A 21911-nucleotide genomic window follows, 5' to 3' on the forward strand; every position below is an offset into this window, starting at 1 on the left:
TACACTGAGCAGGGCATCTGCAAGGGCTCGCTGTTGCTGCTGTGTTGTGTCTCATTTGTCTTTGCTGGCTCGTGGTTGATTGGCACGCAGGTCATCAGGAGATTGGGGGCAGCCGGCCACTGCTTCCAAATTCCATGAAATCCGCCCTATCCTGCAGCCTGTGGGCTCCTTCTTCCTCTGGCTTCATGCCATCTTACTTTAGAGTTGTTTGTTCTTTTGCATCATTTATTCATCCTTTATTTAGTTTATTTTGTATAATCTTCAGTTAGTCTGACAGTATGTTTTCTTGTTAGCTTCCTCTGTTAACATTAATATTTCTGTCACCTTTGTTAACTTAAATTCATCTTTGTAAATTCCTTTGTTTTATTCAATCAGGGAGTCCTGAGAAATCTCTGCATACATGGGGCAAGGCTGAAAATCAGCACTGAATGACTGTGACCTTTAACCCCTCAGGTAGACTGCATTAAAAACTACTGATACTAAGGACACCACAAAAACTGTTTTCAGTAAACACAGTTTGTCCCTGCATCTACAAATGCTAGTTAAGATGGTCAACAGTTAGTGTCCTCTGTTCCCAAGCGCTTACTGAGGTTTGGGATTGCAGTTTTAGCTTGATGACATCATGAAGTGGTGTGGGATCATGGGAGTTATCTTTATCTGACATGACTCAGGCGGAAGTCATGTTAACGTGTTGTTTAGTCATGAGCGCCACCATCACTTCGCTCTCTGATGTAACCAATTTATATATCCTTTTTTCCTGGAAGTTGTAGCAACTAGCAACTAGCTAGCAATGGTTTGCTGGAAACACACCATTACTGTGAATATACTACAGATTTTGAACATTTTTAGAGACATTTGGGATACAATATACTCAACAAAATATATAAAATATGCCCAGTGTTCTTAGAAATTTTAATTCAGAAATGTTAGATATTACAGCTTTAATTAGGCAGATTTTCCCCGTTTCTGTTCTTTGTGCTTCATATTTACTGTGCAGACAAGAGAGAGGTATTAATTTTCTTATACAACTCTTGGCAAGAAAATGAATAAATGCATTTCCTGCCACTGTTGCTTTTTTATGCATTTACATTATTTTAACACAGTATGTTGTCTTTGTGATATGTTTGTAGTGTCATGAATTCTTGTAAATTGAAGCTCTTATCAGTGTTCCTTTATGCTGTTGGGTAATCATGTATTTTGAGGATTTATTTGAATATACATCAGAATCCAGGCTTTGTATGTGTCCTAAATTCATGTGTGTCTGTAAATGGTTAATGGGGGCGATGGGTAACATCATGACCTTCATCAGGTCTCCCTCATAGTCCATCCCAGCCCCACCTCACACCACATCTGGTTTGACCATCTCCACTCCAAACCCCTGCTAGCCACCCCCGCCTGCACCTCATCAATCCTCTGTGTCATCATTGCCACACTTCTGGCTATTGGCAAAGTAAGCCATGACACGAAGACGTGAAAATGATGAATGGACTTTTCCGGACAGGAAGCGGCGATGGCTGAAGAGACACCCCACCCTCACTCATCTTTCCGATCCATTTTTCACTTTCTTTCCTCTGCCACGTCTCTCTGTTGTCTATCCCTCTCGAGTCATTGGGAACCAAGCGATCATGTTCCACAAATATAGCTCTCCAAAGAATGCGGTTGCATTTTTTTCATTTTCTCAAGAAAGTTGAATCCCCACAATGACTTCGAATGACCAACTTTTTTCTGTAGTAAGTCCTGTTGTGTTGGTTTAAGCAATGCTGTGAAACTGAAGAAACTCTTGAATTCTGTTTAATTTCATCTGAAAACTCTGGACTGGATAAAGGGAACTGCTGTGATTTCTTTTTCTTCATTTAGTCAGTATAAGCCGTAAAGTTCCAACATGCATACACTCACATTTGTTGATCTTGATGTTCTTTCTGTAGTGGCTTCATTTCAAACAAACAAAACCTCAAGAACATTCATAAACAAAACGAGCTTTTACAAACTCAATTGAATCTGAAAGGAGCAAAACTCAAAGGATTCTTGTCTCTAAAACACATTTATATGAATTTTTTTCAATACTCTGCCTGTTTCTTTGTTGCAGTTGCTTGTGGTGGACAACTATCGCTCAAAACTTCCAGCTATGGCCTGCAAATGATTCTATTAGTTGGCTGGGGTGGTGCAAGCAATTTTCTTCTACATTAACTTTCTCAACCTTTCACCTATACAGTACACCCATAGAAATAAATGTACTTACAACAATCATAAAGGGTTCTTCAACTTGTCCCCGTGGGAGGACCCTTTTTGGTTCCTGGTAGATGTTTCCACTTGGTTCCACCCAGAACCCTCTCTGGGGTTTCTATCCCGAAACTTTCCACCTTCTAAAGGTGGCAACAAGAACCCACCTAAAGGGTTCTAGCAAAAACTTTTTTATATTCCAAGGGTTTTATCTAGATCCTAGTGGATTTATCTAGGAACTCACCCATAGGCCTTTTCCACCAACAAGAAACCGACCCTGTTCCGGTTCAAACGCCTAATTTAGCATTTCCACCAAAAATAGTCTCATCCAGAACCTGAAAAGTTGGTTCCCAACTGGAACCAAAAATAGCAGGTTTTCCTTCTGAACCAAAGTGGACGTGTCATACTCTACAGCTTGTTGTTAATTGTGTAACACCCTCTGATGATGACATCCTTGATTACAATGCTTCCCCTCAAAACTGGTGGAAACGTGCGCTGGTTCACTAGATAGCACCAAGGTTCCAAGAATCTTGAATAGAACCGGTTCAAGACCCAGGGAGAACCCTTTCATAAAATCATACAAAGAACCCTTGACAAAAGAGTTATTCAGGGATTCTTCTTTTCAGTTTTGACAATCCAAAATATTGCAGCTCTCTCTCTGTGTGTACACATTGTGGTCTGCAAAGAGTTCAGTTCTCACATCTCCAACCACTAGAGCTACAGTGAACCTTGAGTTGGTGTCTCTATACCATCCATTGTTGTGTCTGCCTGTCCATAATGTCCATTCACTGCTGGACAATGCTGTCCATTAAGTATTCTATGAGTTGCTGTGGTTTTACTGGCTGTTGACATGAATAGACGTCCCATTGTGTTCAACTGGAGACATTATCATTCCCATTCGCCATAAATATCAGCTATGACTTGTGTGCTGCCGACGCTGCTGTCCAACACTTATGTATTGTCCCTGAATGCTGTACGCTTTCAGAAATAATGGTTCCAAAAGGGTTGTTCCTGAAAGGCTGAGGTTCTACTCAGAATCATTTGCTCCTGAAGAAACCTTTTCTGAAAATGGCGTTTGTCAAAGGTTTTTTTTAAGACTAAGGGTTCCATTAAGAACCCATTTCATCCAAAGAACCCTTTTTGGAAGAGTTCTTCAAGGACTACTGAAATCCCTGAAGAACTCTTTCGTAAGGGGTTTGTCTAGGGTTCTTTATACCATTATATAAAATAATTCTCAGTACAACCCGCCTTGGTGGGTTCTAAATAAAACCCCTTGGTATGGTTGGATTCAAGATAAAAACCCAGGGAAGGTCTCTCGGTAGAAGGCCCTGACTGTCTTGTAGACAAAACCCTGGGATTATAAAAGGGTTCTTGGTAGAACCCCTCAGTGGGTCCTAGATAAAACCCTTGGATATAAAAGGGTTCTTGGTAGAACCCCCTGTATGGGCTCTAGATAAAACCTTTGGAGCATGAAAGGGTTTTTGGTAGATCCCACTGAATGAGTTAAAACCCTGGGAATATAAAGGGGTTCTAAGTCCCCAGAGAAGGTTCTGGGTTTAGTGGGTGGTGAACCTCTGTAGAACTTCTCACAGGGTGTTCTAGGTGAAACCTCTCATAGATGGTTCTAGGTATAACCCTATATGTTGGGTTTTAGGTAGAACTATCTGAAAGGCTTCCAAGTGGAACATTTAAGTGTTCTCCTATGGGGACAAGGCAAAGAACCCTTCATAGTTCATGTTGGCACCTTTATTTCTAAGAGTGTAGAGGTTCTCATAATGGCTCATGACTGAGATATTCATCTTAAACTTTGCTCAGACATGGTTATTACCTTTATAAATTGTAGTAATTTTCTCTGTCATATGTCATATGATTTTAATGTTTGTGTCAGGGTGTGTGTCGATGCTTTAGGGGCATGTTTTCGAACAGAGCCAGCTCTTAAAATCCTTCCATAGTCATCACTTGCCTTTCGCCTTCATGAACTCTTGCTTCCAACATCAGACCAAAGAAACACTCCCTTGTTTCTGTGCTCCCTCAGGGCGAAGTGGCACTGGTAGATATTTAAGAGATTTAAGCCTCCTTTGTTTAGATGACTGAAGCCACTCCTTCCTCGCCCCCTAAAGCACAGTATAGCAGCAAGATCACCAAGCTTTAATACAATATCTTCATCATCTATACAACTAATTTAACACGTGGAAAGAGTTCTGTTTCCATAAAAGACGTGATGAATAAAACATCCACTGAAGTTAAATATTTCTTGAGACCATTTGTTTTCCGAGCCTTTCAAAATAATTCTCCAAGGAGCTGCACAGTTTGTCTGACATCAATTATTTCGAATAAGACAAACAGCTCTCGTTATAGCCGCCGAACACAGCAGGACAGATGTGAATATTCAATAAAAGACATAACACTGCAGGTTAAACACTCCCCAAAGTGCAAGTTTTTGGTGCTCATATTTAATTTCGGTTACCTTGAAGAGACGTATGGAAACAACAGTATCTCAGAGTGAATATTGAGAGATTCTCTTTCATGTAATTTGATTAGTGGGCCAGGATTACAGCCAGCCCTCCCTCATTTACTATTACTGAGGAGAAAAACAATTAAGCTATACATGTTAGCTATCAAGGAGACAACGCAGCCATGCACAGGCACACCAACGGATAAAACACACACACTCACACGCACACACGCACACACACTAGTCTCATTTAATCCTTTATGATGCGCCTGGAATTTGTAATGATTTTAATTAGGAAAGGTGCAATAGGAGTCTACTCTGTGGCAATGCTGACACTCCGGGGTGCCTGGAGCCAATTAAAAATATGTGCTGATCAAACAGCCTGCCCTCGCCATGCACGACTATCCCCGGAGCCTCTGCTGCTGCTGCAGAGGGACGGCCAAGCTCAGGGCCTCTAGCTCCCACCGAACAGGCTGCAGAGGAGCCGGCAGAGCTACATCCGACACCCTCCACCCTGAGATGTGGTTCAAGGCTCAGCTACTCCCATTAGCTGTAGCATACAACGGCGGGCAAGTGAAAGCCCCATAAGAGGAATCCTTCAGTTCACAATCAAATGTCTGTGAGAAAATGTCACACACCCCATTTGATCCCCCACAGAGACCCTTTTTTGTCCCACAAGGGAACTGGCTCAGCCCAATTTTCCCTCACACTCTGAGTGAGAACACCACATTAAATTAGAATTATATTACAATTTCGAGTGACAATTAAGCCTGGTATTAATTACACTACTGTTCCTTTTGTTTCAAGCAATCCCTGCGTTGTTGCCAGACCCAGGAGTGCCCAGAAATAAATTTAAATTAATCTGAAAGCGGCTTATATTTTCCAAATGTTAATATTCTTGAGGAATCCTTCATCTCTGTCACATCCTCCCTCTATGAAGTCCCGCCTCCTCCCTCTATCATTAGGCATCTCTGTCCCTGGTGATTAATGATACTAATGAGCATGTGCAGCCAGTCACTGTGCCACACATTATTCTATCCTCTGGCCCAGGCCATGTGTCATGTCCTCCTGAGAGCGGAGAACATGGCTCCCTGGTCATATTCAGACAAACAATAATATTAACTTATATCCTTTGCAATATCTATGTTAGAGGGACAAGTTATGCACTGGCACACGTGTACTCTATTGTATGCACACTGGTATATGCAGGAACATGCATACAGCTTCATTTTGAATAACCATAAAGATATTAGATTTTTGAAAAAAGATGTATATAGACAAGATATTTGCATGCACAGGAGACATAGATTAAACTTTGCTATATTTACATTTAAAATTAGCTCTATACCTGTTTGGAAAAAATTCTCAATGCATATCTGGTGGTTTAATCAAATGTGACAACTTACTGCCATGGCTGACCTGCTGAAAGATGGTGAACTTGTCTGGAGCCTGTAGTGAAAAAGGATGCTTTTGCTTAATCTTTATCACTTTTTGTCTCTTTCCACAGAACTATAAGAATAAAATCTGAATTTAAAAATTAAGGAAGAAATATGTAATATATTTACTGTAATAATTCAGAAAATGACCATGACATGTCATCAGAAATTAAGGAAACGTGTTAAGTTGAAATACTCAATTCTCAAAAACACTACAGCCGCAGTGTCTTTTGAAATTCCCATTCTGGGTCGGAATAAATGTTCTTGTTTGCCAGTTTCAGGTCGATTAGAGTTTAAAGTAACGCCAAATGTTCGCTGACTAAGTGTCTGCTTATGTCTCTTAAGAAATCATTAATAATCCTTGTAGATATTTATAACAGTTAAATTGAGTGATATATCAATGGAGTCTGGCAGACAGTAAGTCAGGTAGTCACTCAACTGAAACTCCAGTGTGCGTATTTTCAGAGCCGTGAGCTTTTGTTTTCAGGGTAACAGACTTAACTTTACACTGACAGACAACCGACAGTTATAAACAGCTGGTCAGCATCATATAGCATTACTCTGTGTGCAGTCTGAACAAAGGAAAGATGTGTGCTTATGTCCTCCTGTCTCAGTTTCTGTTGTTACACTGGAGTGAAAGAGTCGAATGGCTAAAAATAGATTCCATCTCTGCCACGAATCTTTGCACATAAACTATTATTTAAAAATCGACACTGTTTTTGAGAAGTGGTACAGTGTCACAAAACATAATATCACAATGCCCACATGTATTGATGTTTTATTACACCCCTATTTTCTACCTGAAGGGTTTAGCACATGTTGCTCATTGAACTGACTGTGCCCGCTGCTGTTTCTTCTTCTCTCTGCACCGACGTTGTTGCACCGATGTAGCATTGTTAAACTTTTATCTTTGGCAGACGTTGCAGGCTTGTCAGGTGGGCAGCGAGAGTGATAACTGCATATTTGAAGATCCATAAAAAGGCCCCCATATCTTTGGGAGTCGCATCAGCGGGGACACTGAAATACAGCTCATCACTTTTATGTCGGAACCACAATCGGCTATTGGGATGTGAAATTAATATGACAGAGGGGCCATCTGCTATAGGGGCGCACGACGGCAAGCGGGAACACTGTTTTAGGCCTTGCAGAGGACGTTTTTAATTGGACGCTTCGTGTGAAAAGCATATACATGTCATATAAAATGATTCGTTGGTATGAGGGCTGGGTTGGATTTATGGCACTGAGCAAAGAACCATGGAGGGAGAGAGACGCTTAGAAGAAAAAGAAAGAAGTGCATTAGTTAGTTAGATTAGTTATAATGTTTATAATGCTTAGGTTCAATCTGATTTTTCAAAAGTTGCTTGTTATCAGGACCTTTGAACATAACCTGACTACAGTACTTGCTTGTTACTGTTGGTTTTACTGTAGATAAGCATCAACACAGAAGGCTTTTAACTACCTTTTTAAGTAAACCAGACGTTTGCTGCGGCAGCCTGCTGTGCTGCGAGGCCTGAATCTCTGAGTCCCTGTTGATCATTCATCACTGACTGGTGGCCCGGTCTCAACACCTTTAGTTTACGCAGAGGTGGATGATTGGAGGGAGCCTTCACCGTTCTGATCTGGTTTCACTGTCTGGCTTCAAACATGTCTGGCTGTCGAGTTTTTTTTTTTTTTTTTTTTTTCTCAACTCTGAGGTCAGTAATTGTTAGAAAAGTCTGGTGGCAAAGCTTAAGTTCTAGCATTTCTTGTAAAGCAAGTGTTTGTAGCTGATTTACTGTTTATGCCTCTTTGTCATCCAAGCAGTTGTATTTGACATGTATCATTCTTTTCAATAATTATCAAGTGTCATCAGGGATGGCAAAAGTCGCCCTCTGAAGGAGATTTCAACTGGCTGTTTCTGTGCAAAGCCTCTTTTTTTTTGTCTTTTTAGTCTCATTTTCTAATTTTTTGCTGTGTTACATCTTTTATATAATTTTACGTAATCTTACGTCTTTTACATCTTATTAGGTCTTTTTGTCTTGTTACATCTTTTACAACGTTTCTGTCCTGTTATATCTTTCTTTTCCTTACTATGTCCTTTTCATCATGTTAGGACATTTCTGTCTTGTTAAGTCTTTTTTGTTTTATGTCTTATATATTGTTTTCATCTTGTGGCATCTTTATTGTCTTGTTATATCATTTTTGTGTTGTTGCATCTTTTACATTGTTTTCATTTCATTACGTGTGTCATACATGATATGCACTGATAGACACAAGAAGGAATCGTCTTTTCTATCTGTTATTGTCCCATTAGACTGAATAAAAATAATCAGTAATTCCCCTCAAATGCATTTGTGACGACCACCTAAAGTACATCTTGTGACATCCTGTAACGTCTTTTATGTAACTTTTGTCTAGTTATGTCTTTGTCATCTTGTTGGCTTTTTTCTTGTTACATCTTTGACATGTCTTTTAAATTGTATTTTGTCTCGTGATGTCCCTTACATTGTTTTTGGCTAATTATGTCAGTCATGCATGACATGCACTGATAGGAGTAGAAAGTACCAATGTTTGTTTGAAGATGAAGGGAGCAAAAGTAAAATGTGGTCATAATAAGGAATACTTAATATACCTGAAAACTCTACTTAAGAACAGTAACAAAGTATTTGTACTTAATTACTTCCCACTGCTGAGTTTTATTATCTTCACATCGAATGATTTGACTCTGTAGCCAAAAGGAGAATCTAAACTGGAACTCATACTTCTCTCCATGCTTGCTCAATTTGAAATTTTGTGATAATCTGATCTCCATTGTTTCTGAACTCATCTGCATGCAGAGGATTTTAGCAGTCTGTTACCAGTCAACTTGAAGTGGGAACACAATCTCGCACCTATCAGTATATAAGCAGGACAAACACAATACCCTTCATTTGCACCATTTCGCTGCCAACAGAAATCCTGTGGTGTTATTCCTCTATCAAACTGGTAAGAAAAATCAGAACATCCTAATAAATCAGCCCTAACAAAGATTTAGGGTTGCAATTTATTTTACAGTAAGCAATAAGATGCAACACGCCATACTTTGCATCAAATTAGACAAACATTAGAAATAATGTGTTTTTTATTCGACAGTATTAACCCCTTTATTATGCTGTATTTGAGGGTAATTAGGGACACACTAAAACAGAACTGTACTGTAAACTAAAGTGCATTATTAGATCCTTATTAGCCTTTTTAGTTTACAGTACAGTTCTGTTGTAATATGTTCCTAATTACCCTTGTTAAGAAAGCTAATAAAGTCTAATAAAGGTAGATTAAGGGCCTAATACTGTTAGTGTAATACTATAACTAACTATATATAGTGTCATAATATAACTACTGTCTAAAAGAATAACAATTTTTTTTTTTTGTGTAATTTGATACAAATTATGGCTTGTTGCGTCTTATTAGCGTTCTGTAAATTAAGTGTGACCACATTTAGGGTGTCATGAGGGGAAGAGGATGTGATTGGTGTAAAATGAATGCAGTGACTCAGTGAACTGTCTTAAACATGGACAGACCTGCGTCTGGGGCCCTGGACTGATCTACATGATCGCTGCCCAGTCCAGCCATGTGATGCCTCCTCCAACAACCTGCAGCTGGGGGAGAAATCAATCACACCACAAACCCCCTTTTCTTCTCTCAAACAAGAGCTTTATAGTGACAACAGCCATGTTGGTCACATGACCATGGGAGCATCATGCAACCCCGTCACCCCCCCCCCCCCTTGCCAGTGTCCCCCAGGACCCCTCGCTGCAGATGTTGGGTAACAACATGGCTGATGAGTTTAATAACGGAGGCACAATGTTGCTCTTGTGTTGTTAAGCCTTCAACAGTTGTGTTAGACATCCACAATCACAAGACTTGGACCACGAATATAATAACCTAATTTATGATCCAGTCTGAGGCGATGACCAACGCGCCTTTTGAATGGGTAGTGAAATAAAGTTGTGTTTTAATTTAAACTTGGTCACTTTTTAAATGAAAAAACATTCAAATTCCCTGATTTCAACTTCTCAGATATGAACACTATCTGATTTATTTGCTCCTCTTTGATAATTAACTGAATATTTTTGGGTTGTGGACAAAACAAAACATTTGAAAATGTCACTTTAGGCTTTGGGAAACAGTAATCAACACTTTTCACCATATTCTGGATTAACCAAATAAACAAAAAAAATGATTGACAAATTAATTGATAATGAAAATAATCATTAGTTGCAACCTTTTTTTTCATCTGGATGTCCAGTCAGTATTGATGTTGATGTGAATGTATTCAAGTGAAGTCATTAATTCCTCAGTGCACGACATATGGACAGAAAATAAGTTATTCTGCTGCAAAATCTGTTCTTCCTGCATCCAGTGATGTCACTGTTATGTCACTGGCGTTAAGGAAGAACTACAGGCCATTTCAGCTTGGACTTCTACTCTCTACCTCTGGGTAGTGAGGGGCCGTGCTGAATGAGCATTTTTGTCACCTAACGTTTATGTTTTATATCAACACTGCCTGGACATCTACATGAAAAGTGCAGAAGTTTCCCTTTAAGACAGTTGGTTGATCTGATCTGAGCAGTGATGAATCAGAATCAGAAACACTTTATTGATCCATGGAGAAAACCTGAAGATGCTCCCATTCAAGAATAGGAAAACATAGAGAGAAATTACAAGAAAAATGTTGCTAATATTATTTTAGTTGCAACAGATAGATGTTAAAGCTAACAAAGCGTTAACATAAAATTCACATTTGAAAACATTTTGCCCTTTTCTATTAGCAGTGGAGTTTTACTAACAGCCTCTAACTGGTGATGAACTTTGCAAATGCTGTCAGTACCATTGTAGGCCTGCAGGACTGCAAGGAGAAACAGTCCTGGGCTCCTCCTGTGATCCCCACTGAGGTAATGAGGGGGTTAAAATATGATGTCAGCTTCCCTGGGTGGGTGAACTTAAAGGTAAAGGACATGCTATATATATATATATATATATATATATATATATATATATATATATATATATATATATATATATATATATATATATGTTTTGATTGAGAAATTGTCTTTTAAAATTTTACAAATTCATACGGCATCAACATATATTCATTGATTTATTTGTTTGTGTGTGTGTGTGTGTGTGTGTGTGTGTGTGCTCTATTATACTATATCTACCGTGTTCTAGGCACTCGTGGTTTCCCATGATCTTTTGTTTTCAGTCAGAGGAAGTATGATGTGAATTAACGACACCTGGTTCAAAGCAGACTTTTCTTTGGCCTGTTGCTAAAATTTGAAATGTGTTTGAGCTGCCCTTTAGCAAGAGAGTTACATCTAAAAATAAAATGAACAGTTTTATTAGAGTGGTAAGATCAGATCCTTGAAGTGAAGACAGATCCGTGTAACAGCGCCAGCCTTCAGTAGGCTTCTGGTTATGCCATATGCCACTACAATTCAAGCAGTTATATAGCACCCCCATCTCTCTCTCTCTGTCTCTGTCTCTCTCTCTCTCTCACACACACACACACACACACACACACACACACACCCATCTCGACTGCGATCATGCCAATCCACCCATGATAAGCATAAAGAATATTTCATGTTATGTTTTCCAGACTGCACACACAAAATGTGAGCTGCTGAATTTGCTTCCTAAATGTTATGTATGTGATATGGATTAGAGGTGCACAGAGTCGTCATTATCTGTATCTGTTCAACCAACAAAATAATCTGTCTCTGTATCTGTATCCGGATAGAAGATCAGAGCCGGGTGCGGTTTAAACCAAAAATCATGTTAAATCAAATGTTTTATTTTCTCACCTAAAATATTCACACGTCCTTATTTTGTATTTTTCATCTGTCTCTTTCTCTCTTTTTATTTTTAGCTAAATTAAATTTTATTAATTGTCTGAAGCCCACCATCGCCTCCCCTTTAACTGGGCAATATTGAAAAATCAATAACTAAAAAAAATTGTTTTATAAATCAAAATATTCTGTTTTACATCAGAAATAGAAACTCTACAATAAAGATATACGATTAAATAAAAATAATCTTAAATTGAAAGGAATAATTAATGTATTAATTGACTGATGAAGGTAGATCCAACCTTGTTTAACAATGCCGAGGTCATCATGGAATTGACTTTTTCCAAATAATAATGAGCAACTTCAGATATAAAAAATATTTATTTCCAGCATACAACATATTTGGATTCAGGTGCATCCCTATGAATTACTGGTTTATTGCACCAAGAATATTCCAGTCAACTGAAGGATATTTTTATATTTGTATATCTTTACTGTAGCATTTCTATTTACAATGCAAAACAGAATCTTTTGATTTATATAACTTTTTTTCCCAGTCAGATACAGATACAAATGACATCTCTGTGTTCCTCTATTATGTAACACGTGTAAAGATATACCTGTCCATATGTGATCCATTACAGCCTAATTAATACATTGACTGATATTCAATCAGATCATGCATGCACACATGAATGCTCCCTCTCTCTAACACACACACACACACAAAGAGGTCAAAGGCTACACCATGTCAACCTTCTGCAAATGACGGCACACTCGTGACTTAACTTGACCAAACTAAACGCATAAAACCAATCTCAAATCATGCAGTCACTCATTTTGCATAAATTTTAGTTTACATATGAATCTTAAGATCTTGTGAGGATAATTTCAATATTTAAGTAGCTAAATAACAAAGGCAAAAAAATAACAACAACACACATAGATGTTATTGAAATATTGGAATACTGCAACTGCTTTGTTCCTAACACTGTCAATTACACACCAGGTCACTTTAAATGTAGCTCAAGATTCTGGAAACTGGTTAGATTTGTATGCATATATATATAGTATTTCTATCAAACTCCAAGATTTGTATATACATTTATATATCGTGTCCATCTTACACTAGTAATTTTTACTTAAATTCTATATTTTGCATTTTATTTTCTTATTTTCTTCATTTACAGTTTATATTGTTGTTAACTTGATATTTCTCGTACAGTAACAGAACAGAGCACCCCTTTAATTTCCCTATATGTTTTACTTTGTATTTCTATGCATGTAACAAATGAAGAATTCTTGAATCCGTCCAAGTGTACTCTTGAAGCAACATAAAGCGTTTTTGTTCCAAACTTTCAGAGAAAAAAAAAATCATATTTCCAGAACATGAATATATCACTGGCAGCTGACCAGCCGTGCTTATAGTGAGTATTTTATGTATGAAAATAAAAGCATATAGACAATGAGTTTCCTTAATATCCACAGCCCCTTTCTCCGTGTGTGGATGTGGGTGGGAGGCACACACTGTCAATCATTAACGCTTCATTGATCAAGGACAATCCTCGTCGTAAAACTGGTCTTTTTCTTAAGAAATCACTCACTCCGCATTAATTATCACTCTGCCTGCGTGTCTGTGTGTGTGTGCGTGTCTCTGTGTGTGTGTGTGTGTGTGCGCGCGCACGCACGTACTCGTGTGTGTGCACCTTAAGCCCGTCTTCGACTATTTCACGTTGCATGCAGTCACTTGAGAGCAGCTCATGATGAGATGAAATTCCAACACCCTTCTGCTAAAATACAAGTTAGTATTCAAGCGAAGCAGCAGCCGACCTTTTGTCAAATCTCACACAGTGCACAGGGCAGTGCACACAGTGAAAACAGTGTCCGCTGTGGTAGGCCTAAATGGCATTATGGTCATGAAAAAACCCCATTAAATTCAACTCGACCTTAACTGTGCAAGTAAAGATTTTTTTTGCAGATGTTTTGTATTTATTTTCATTAATGCGGGTCTTAGTTCGGTGAATGTAGGATATCAGGCTATAAACGCTGTGAATTGACAAATAATACCGAGCCAGTTTGAGGTTTCATCTGCTCAAAATAAATAAAAATGAATAAATAAAATATTGGGGGTTTTTTTGCCAGGGCATCTAAATTGTTTTAGAAAATGATATGTGGGTCAGGGGTCACTAACACACACCAAAATGTAGTAATAATTTAACATAAATCTTTTTGGTCATAAATAGTAATAGCCTCCTTGTATATTTTATTTCCTTGTGATCTGACAGTTAAATGAAACATATGCTCAAGAGTAAAAAAAAAAAAGAAAAAGTTACTCAGTTAATTTGTGAAGATAGATAACCAAAATGAAAGGCAAATGAAGGCAGTTCTCTTCTTTATTATTCTTACAAATCTAAATTTTTAAAAAATGTTTTGTAATGTATATCAGACAGTGGCAGCTATTTATTTACAAAAAAAATCAGTGGGTCTTGCATAAGTATTGTCAGAAAAAAAAAAAAAGAAAAAGAAAACATGATGGAAAATATTGTTAAATGGCTGGAATGAATAGGCTACACTGTACAAACACGGTACGAAAATGTCAAATATTTTGGCTGCACCACATTTCTGATCGTCTGTACATTGTCTTCATATCCATCCGCTATCTCGCCTGCTTGGCTCCATGTAAACATTTTACACCCTAATCTGAATTTACCGACTACAGCCAGACCACAACTATTACAAACAGCATGCGACGCTATCATCCGATTAACTCAAATTTTACATCAAACAAATTACGTTGTTTTTTTATTTTTACCGCAACAACCCCACTACGACAAACCTCATGCAGCCACACTTTAAAATGGTGAAAGACTCCCATGCAGATTTTCTCCATTAAAGCGGACTTCGGCAGGGCGATCCACACGCTTTTTTCCTCCCTCCTTCTCCCCTCACGTACAGCCTCTAACCTGAATTATTTCGAGTTTGACTTGTTTTCATAACTTTTCATAATCATCAGACATCGCTGGTCCGCATTTATCCGAAAACTAACCTCGATTATTTTAAATATCCAACATATAATTTCCCCCTCTCCGCAGTATTCCCTTTGATTCACGCTTGACTCATATGGCTTCAGGGCCAATAGGGGTCCGCCTTTGGGGCGCCTTGAAACCGTCTCTTCTTATCCCCTTTCATCATCTAACCCGGGAAGCCTTGAAACCGCAGGGCCAGTTATTGCCTTTTTTTTTTTCAGACAGCCCAATGCGGACTGGCCAACAGCCAATCAGAGTCTTGTTTACATTCTGTGACTGACAATGCTCTGGCGCCGTGCCAGCCAATCAGAGCCTTACATACAAGGGGGGTTCATTTGTAAACATTTAGCATAATGTAATAACCAAAGTCCATAGTAATAACATGAGGGAAATATTGGAATTACTGTCTTGTCTGCATGATTCAGTGTAGAGTTTCAAGAAATTGGCTTTGAAACCATTTGTCAAAAGGCCTCTAGTGGCTCTAAAGAAAGAAAAAATGTAGACACAAGTACAGTGAGTGTTTGATGTGTAGACTATAAAAGCTCAAAATTGTTAGCAGAAATATTTAAACCTATCAATCCTTTTGATTTGGATATCAAGTAAATTTAAGTTAAAGGTCCAGTGTGTAAGATTTACAGGGATTTATTGGCGGAATATGAAATGGAGTATAATATTAACACACGTTTTCATTAGTGTATGAGCATCTGAAAATAAGAATTGTTGTGTTTTTGTAGCCTCAGAATGAGTTGTTTATATCCCCTGAGAGAGCAAGTCCTTTCCCATGGCCGCCATGTTACACCGCCATGATTCCACAGTAGCCCAGAATGGACAAACCAAACACTGGCTCTACATATGGTCTTTCATGTTTTGCATGGCTGTAGGTTTTCTTACTACATACTTGAAAGGGAAGGGTGAGACGAGGTGTTTGCAATCTGCAGTTTACCGCTAGCTGCCACTAAATCCTACACACTGGTCCTTTAAATCTCCAAGTCATGCAGGCAGATGTCAACATTTTTACCCCCCATTTTAAGGGTTTTGATTTAGACATCAAACTTTGGGTCTTTTTGAAAGCACGCATAAATGGACCTGTACCTTTAAAAAATAACAGCATCTTTGGTTTTACATGGTAGATTATTTACATCATTATGACCACTGCCTAGATGCAGTAACACCTTTTTAAACCATTGTAGATTTTTTCAGTGTTTTCCTCTGACATCACACTTCTCACCTGATAAGCAACTAAAAGGACAACGAATAGTGAAAATCTAGAGTGACATTGGGCTTTATTTCAAGCTTAAATAACATATTGACAACACATTAGCTACCGTTACACAACATGACATGATATGACAGGAAAGGTGTAAATGCACATCTTAGGCACATTTATTAATGCTAAGCCTGGCAGTAAAAACGCACTGGATGTAATCAAGCTTGCAAGAAAGGCTAATGCTAACAATTGGCTTGCTGTCTCTTTACCTGACCTCAGAAATGTTCTGGTTAAGTCAGTAACATGAACACCTGAACAAATAAGACAGTTAACATCCCGAGCATTGGGTTCAGGTTTAAATAACTATGTCCAAGGTGTGCGTTGATGGTTTAGAATTAATTACGCTTTTCCTATCTTATCGTGTAATGCTATCACTACGGTTGCAAGGAAGCGGTTGAATGCTAACGTTAGTTGTTGTCACACGGTAGCCATCAAATTTGTTTTTTTTTAGCTTGAAATATGGCCTGATTGCCCTTCATGATTTTGCCCTTCATTGTCTTTGCAGTTGCTCATCAATCAGGAAGTGGTGAAATGATAACAACTTTGCAGATTTTCTATATCTATAACTTTCAACCTGAAAAACAGAAATGCAACATTTGAGCTTCCCTCCAGAGTGTGACGTCAGAGGAAAATGGCTTCCATGTGAATATGATGAATAAGGCTATTCTACTGCAAAACAGCCAATTAAAAATAATAATCATAAAAGACAAAGTTTGAGGATGTTGTAAAGTAGTGTGGGATCATGGGAGTTGTTATGGCCGATCTTTACCACTGTGCCTGTATTTATACAACAAACAACGAGGCCCCTTGTGATGCAATATTTATAGATATTCTTGTAATTTTTAACAATTTAATCTACATAAACATTTGCACCTATTTTTAATTATTCATTAGTCACTGGTATACTGTCGTTCATGTTTCTATTTATATTCAATATTTATATTCAGCTTCTCATCCACTCTGCTACAATGGTCACTATGTTTACATAATGATGTAAACACTGCACTTTAAAATGCCAGATGCCTCATAGTTCAGAGTTCTGTTTGTAATTGTCTCATTATCTTCTGTACTTTATACACATTTTATAATTTTATATTTCGACATGTCTTGTTAGCACCTTGGGCTGTGACACAACACAATTTAATTCCCATTTATTCTGCATGTGGAAATGACAATAAACAACTTGAACTTTTAATCAACCAACATAAAATCTATCTGACATGACTTGGGCATAAATTGTGTTTGATTCATGAACTTAGTAACGAGTGCTGACTTCCTTATTCACTCTGACATATCCCACATTTTCCTGGAAGTTGTAGCAACTACCAACTAGCTAGCGACAGCTAGCAGGAAACACACTATTACCTTAAATAAATTATATATTTTTTTCTGCACTCGAACATTGTTGGATACATTTGTGATGAATTACACAATTCAACAAAATATATAACATGTCTAGCATTTTTAGATATTTTAATATGGAAAGGTTACATATTATAGCTTTCAGTTTGTTTTTTTCTTAAAAGCATGCATTAATTAAATTGCAGTTCTGACAATTTCCTTTCTGTTCATATCTTATTGACATTATTATGACCACTGCAGCCTGTAGACCTTTTATTATCTACTCTGCATTTGAAGCAGTGCACAGACTGCACTGAGCTTTATTGTGAGAGATCTGGACCATTCCGTGCTTTTTAAATCTGGCGCTCTTCGCTCTGTTTAGCATTTCCAGTCATCACACCATTGGCCTGTACTACCGGCCAATCGGAACATTCCGTATGTCCGGGCGGGCGGCACGAGCTCATTAACATGCAGGTATCCGACCAATGGGAGGGCGTGTTTACCCTGCCCTGAGACGCGAGGTACGCAGTTGCACCGAGAGAGAAACCGCTGCTCGGAGATCCGAGCCGCGATCCAGCCAGGCCGGAAGCCCAAGTCCCACTGCTTCCATAGACTGAACCAGCCTCAGATGGAAATACTGTAGGATTTCACTCTATAGCCACATGGTTTATTTCAGATTTTCATTTTAAATGGGCGTCGCACTCGGCCTTGCTCCTTCCCTCCCTGTGTTTTGTGATTTTATAATTTATTGTTATGCAAGGATTTAACATACCAGTAAGTAGTAATTTTATATACTTTATATTTTTTTTATTGAATAAAAATATTTTAAGGCCTGCTTCCTCGTTGGAAAATGAAAGCGGCTGTATTTAGTCCAAAATGCTGTATATGACATGCTGTTCATTATACACAGTGCATTGCTATAATTTAGAAAATAACAAAACAGTATCGATGAGGCTCAGGATTTCCAAGGTGGAATAAATCGATGATTTAATGGATTTAGCTGATCAAGACTAAATAAAATTATAATTAGACTATTAATATTATTATTTGTAGCAGTATTTGAAGCCTATTAGAATTGATAATAATAATCATATGAATAGTTCCATTACATTTTGACGTTAGGTACATTTTTGTAATTAGATAAAAAATAATAATTATCAACCGACCACTTACTTAGCCTGCTGATGTTTTGTTTTTAATTATGCTGTATTTTTTAGAAACGCGACAGGCTGCGTATATTTTTTAACAATTGACCAAGATTTTAAATCCTTTTTTTAATTGTTCCAACATGTTTTTATTTCCTGCTAAATTGCCGGTGGGGTGTAGACTACGATCGTTGTCAGCTTGCAATAAACTCGAGGCGGATCATTTGCGTTGAGACGACAGGAGAAATGTTTGTACTCGCCCCGGCCGAGGTGCACTCCCTGCCGGCCAGCTCAGTCACGGAGGGCCGCCTGTCTCGCTGCGCGGTGCGACCTATACAGCATAATTTGATTTATTATCCGCGTTTCTGCTTTCGATTGGATCCTGCAAATGAAATTGACAGCCGCTTAATGAATTGCATTAGGGGCGTCGATTATTTGAACGGTTTTAAAAATATTTTTGGAGAGGGCTGTTCGCATATTTAAGGCTAAAAATGAAAGAAAACAAACGCTGGGATTTACGCTACTGCAATTAAATTCTAATGAATGTACATTTTCGAGCATTCACACAGCAGCAGTGTCTTTCTAGTCTCGTAGACGCGGAATAATTTTTAATTCTGAGGTTGTTGGTGGACATATAGAGTGGGCTGAATGCAACAGCATGGCGAGGGGGAAGGTAATGGCTGACTGCAAAGCACTTTCTCAGTATGGAGACAAAGGCAGTCCTCCTGACGGGCGGCCATTCACCTTGGATCTCTGCACAGTCCACAAACTGAGGACTCAGCTATCATGCATGCAATAACCAGGCTTCTTAAACGGTTTCACGTAAAGGGGCCACATGCATGCACACACATTAGCTCACGAAACCTCAGTTGATAAGATTTTTGTCCCAGGGAGCTCCGTTTGGAAGGATTTTATTGTTGTTGATGTAGCACTGAATTGTAGGCTAGGCTGTAACTGGCTACATGGGGAGATAATAGTGATGAGAGTGAAATAGTACATATGACATGCCTGCGTAATCTCACACATTGTAGATTTTTTTTTTATTTTCTATTTTCTGTAATTTAATTTCTGGTGAAATGATGCTTTCATCTTGCTGAAGACCCCCTGCAACCCCTTCGAGAAACCCTGTAGGGCCCCTAAATTGAGAATCTATAACGTAAAACCAGGCATTAGCCTTCTGTGTTAAAGGAAAAAATCAGGATTTATTTATTTATTTACTTATTTGGATCTATAAAATTAAGCTGCCTTCTGTTTGCCTGATTTATTTTTAATTACTCACAGCCATCACCGAGGCACAAACCTGGGCTGTAACGTTTAGATGATTGTTGTAAAGACAAAAAATATATTTTAACAGTGAAATTATTGTTTTATTTTAATTTGTGCGAATTGTATTTTTTAACCATCTCGACTATATAATGACATTTTTTTTGCGGCATGGCAAAGGATGTAGCCTATAATGTATTTACTACTCCATTTGATTACCTGACCTGAAATAGGTCAAGGCAGATGAAGACAGTGAGAGTGCAGTTATTCACATGCACACACACACACACACACACTCACGCACACGCGCACACACACATACACACACGCAGAGAGAGAGGGAGAGTCCATGTCTATCAGGATGCATATCTGTCATATTTTAATTATGTTTTAATTTTTTTTTTTTTTTTGCCTTATGATCTTTTTCGAAACTTTACAAACTGACAGTGCAGGTTCTTCATGCCTGAAGGTCCACACTGGTCCATGCATGCTGCATTTTTTCATTTGCCAGTTTTATGATGAACTGGGTGATTTTGTAGTCTGCAGGTGGTGCAAAATACAATATTTTTAGATTTAGTATTTAGGCCAGTTTGTGTATAAAATCACTGTAGTGCAAAATGTGCAAATGGTGTGAGGTGTAATGAGAGCTGGATGGATAGAGGCAGGAAAAAAACGCCTGTATCAATCCGAGACAATAGGACGAGCAGAAGGCAGGCAGCGTTGTTCACCTTGAGATGTAGGCTGATGTAGTAGCTTCCATCATTTTTAACCCACCCAAACAGGACAACACACTTCCTCCTCTGTCAGGAGCTCTTTAGATTGTTGCAGCGATCACCATTTCATGAAAACATAAAAAAAATACAGCATATTCCATGTTAATATGTCCACCATGATTTAGTGACAGCTGGCAACTGCTGACGTGGTAGTTGAATTAATTGTTTGGATAAAATATGATATGAACATAATTAAACAGAAAAAGAGAAAAAGCTAGAATGTGTCAATCTGCTCGCCGTGCCTGTGTCTGTGGAATATGAAGTGCTCTTCTCCATAGGATGCATATTAGGCCTATATCCCATCCTGATCAATAGAGCTGAATGTGAGCCCGGCTCATTGGGCTTCTGGACGCCTCGCTGGCCGCTTCTATCTACCGTGACTTATTTTGTAGCATCAGTTTTAGGTCGAAAAGGTTGATTTCAGCTTTATGCAAAAGAAACCAAAGGACAGAAAGGTATTACAGCATGCAAATTCAATGGGGCGGAACTAATGATTTGTTTTCTCTTACATTTTATAGGACTGGACTGCACTGTCAGTGTTTTTTGCATCGTGTAATTCTTACCCGGGCTTTGAATTTGTCTTGATAATGACAGTTGCCTTGATTTTATTCTCCTTTGACAGAAAAGATGATCGGGGGCTACGTTTCTGGCTGGGGAAGCCTGCGATCGACTGAATGCAACACATAGATCTGAAGGAAAGGATTATTATATGGGTTGCATTTGATTTTCCTGACCTGCCCTATCCGGATTTCGGATTATTCAACATTCTTCGGAATGGAGGGACGGGATTTCGCTGCTCCGGCGCACCTCCTATCAGAGCGGGGCGCCCTGGTGCACCGAGCCGCCTCTCGGATCGCTCCCTCGGGCCACAGCTCTGTGCAGCACGCCGGTCACTTCCCGCCGGGAAAATATTACCCCTCGCACATACCAATGGCTCCCCACTCAGGTTAGTCAAACATCTACGTGGGTTTCCTGTTTTTTGTCACACAAAAATGTAGCCACTGAAATGTTGTTTGTCCCTTTAGCGGCAAATCTACCTCAAAGCTGGCTGTTGTTTCATGTTCTTCTCATAATGTTGCGCCATAAAGCTTGTTCATTTATCAGCGTGAATAATAGGCTATGGCCTGCATGTATACTGTGCTACAAAGCTGATTATTTTGGCACAAAAAAGA

At 38.7% G+C, this 21911-nt stretch overlaps 1 protein-coding gene across 1 annotated transcript in view; it reads left to right on the forward strand.

Annotated features, from left to right (window-relative positions):
- Positions 1 to 18130: 18130 nt before the first annotated feature.
- Positions 18131 to 21911, forward strand: part of bahcc1a (BAH domain and coiled-coil containing 1a) — a 93233-nt gene continuing 89452 nt past the window's right edge. The window contains exons 1-2 of the mRNA XM_084745273.1: positions 18131 to 18332; positions 21362 to 21685. Coding sequence (XP_084601399.1) covers positions 21514 to 21685 — 172 coding nt within the window. The 5' untranslated portion in view covers positions 18131 to 18332; positions 21362 to 21513. The remainder of the gene's footprint in view (positions 18333 to 21361; positions 21686 to 21911) is intronic.

This window comes from Lutjanus erythropterus, chromosome 19, assembly GCF_056507025.1.
Source record: "Lutjanus erythropterus isolate fLutEry1 chromosome 19, fLutEry1.hap2, whole genome shotgun sequence".
Lineage (NCBI taxonomy): Eukaryota > Metazoa > Chordata > Actinopteri > Lutjaniformes > Lutjanidae > Lutjanus > Lutjanus erythropterus.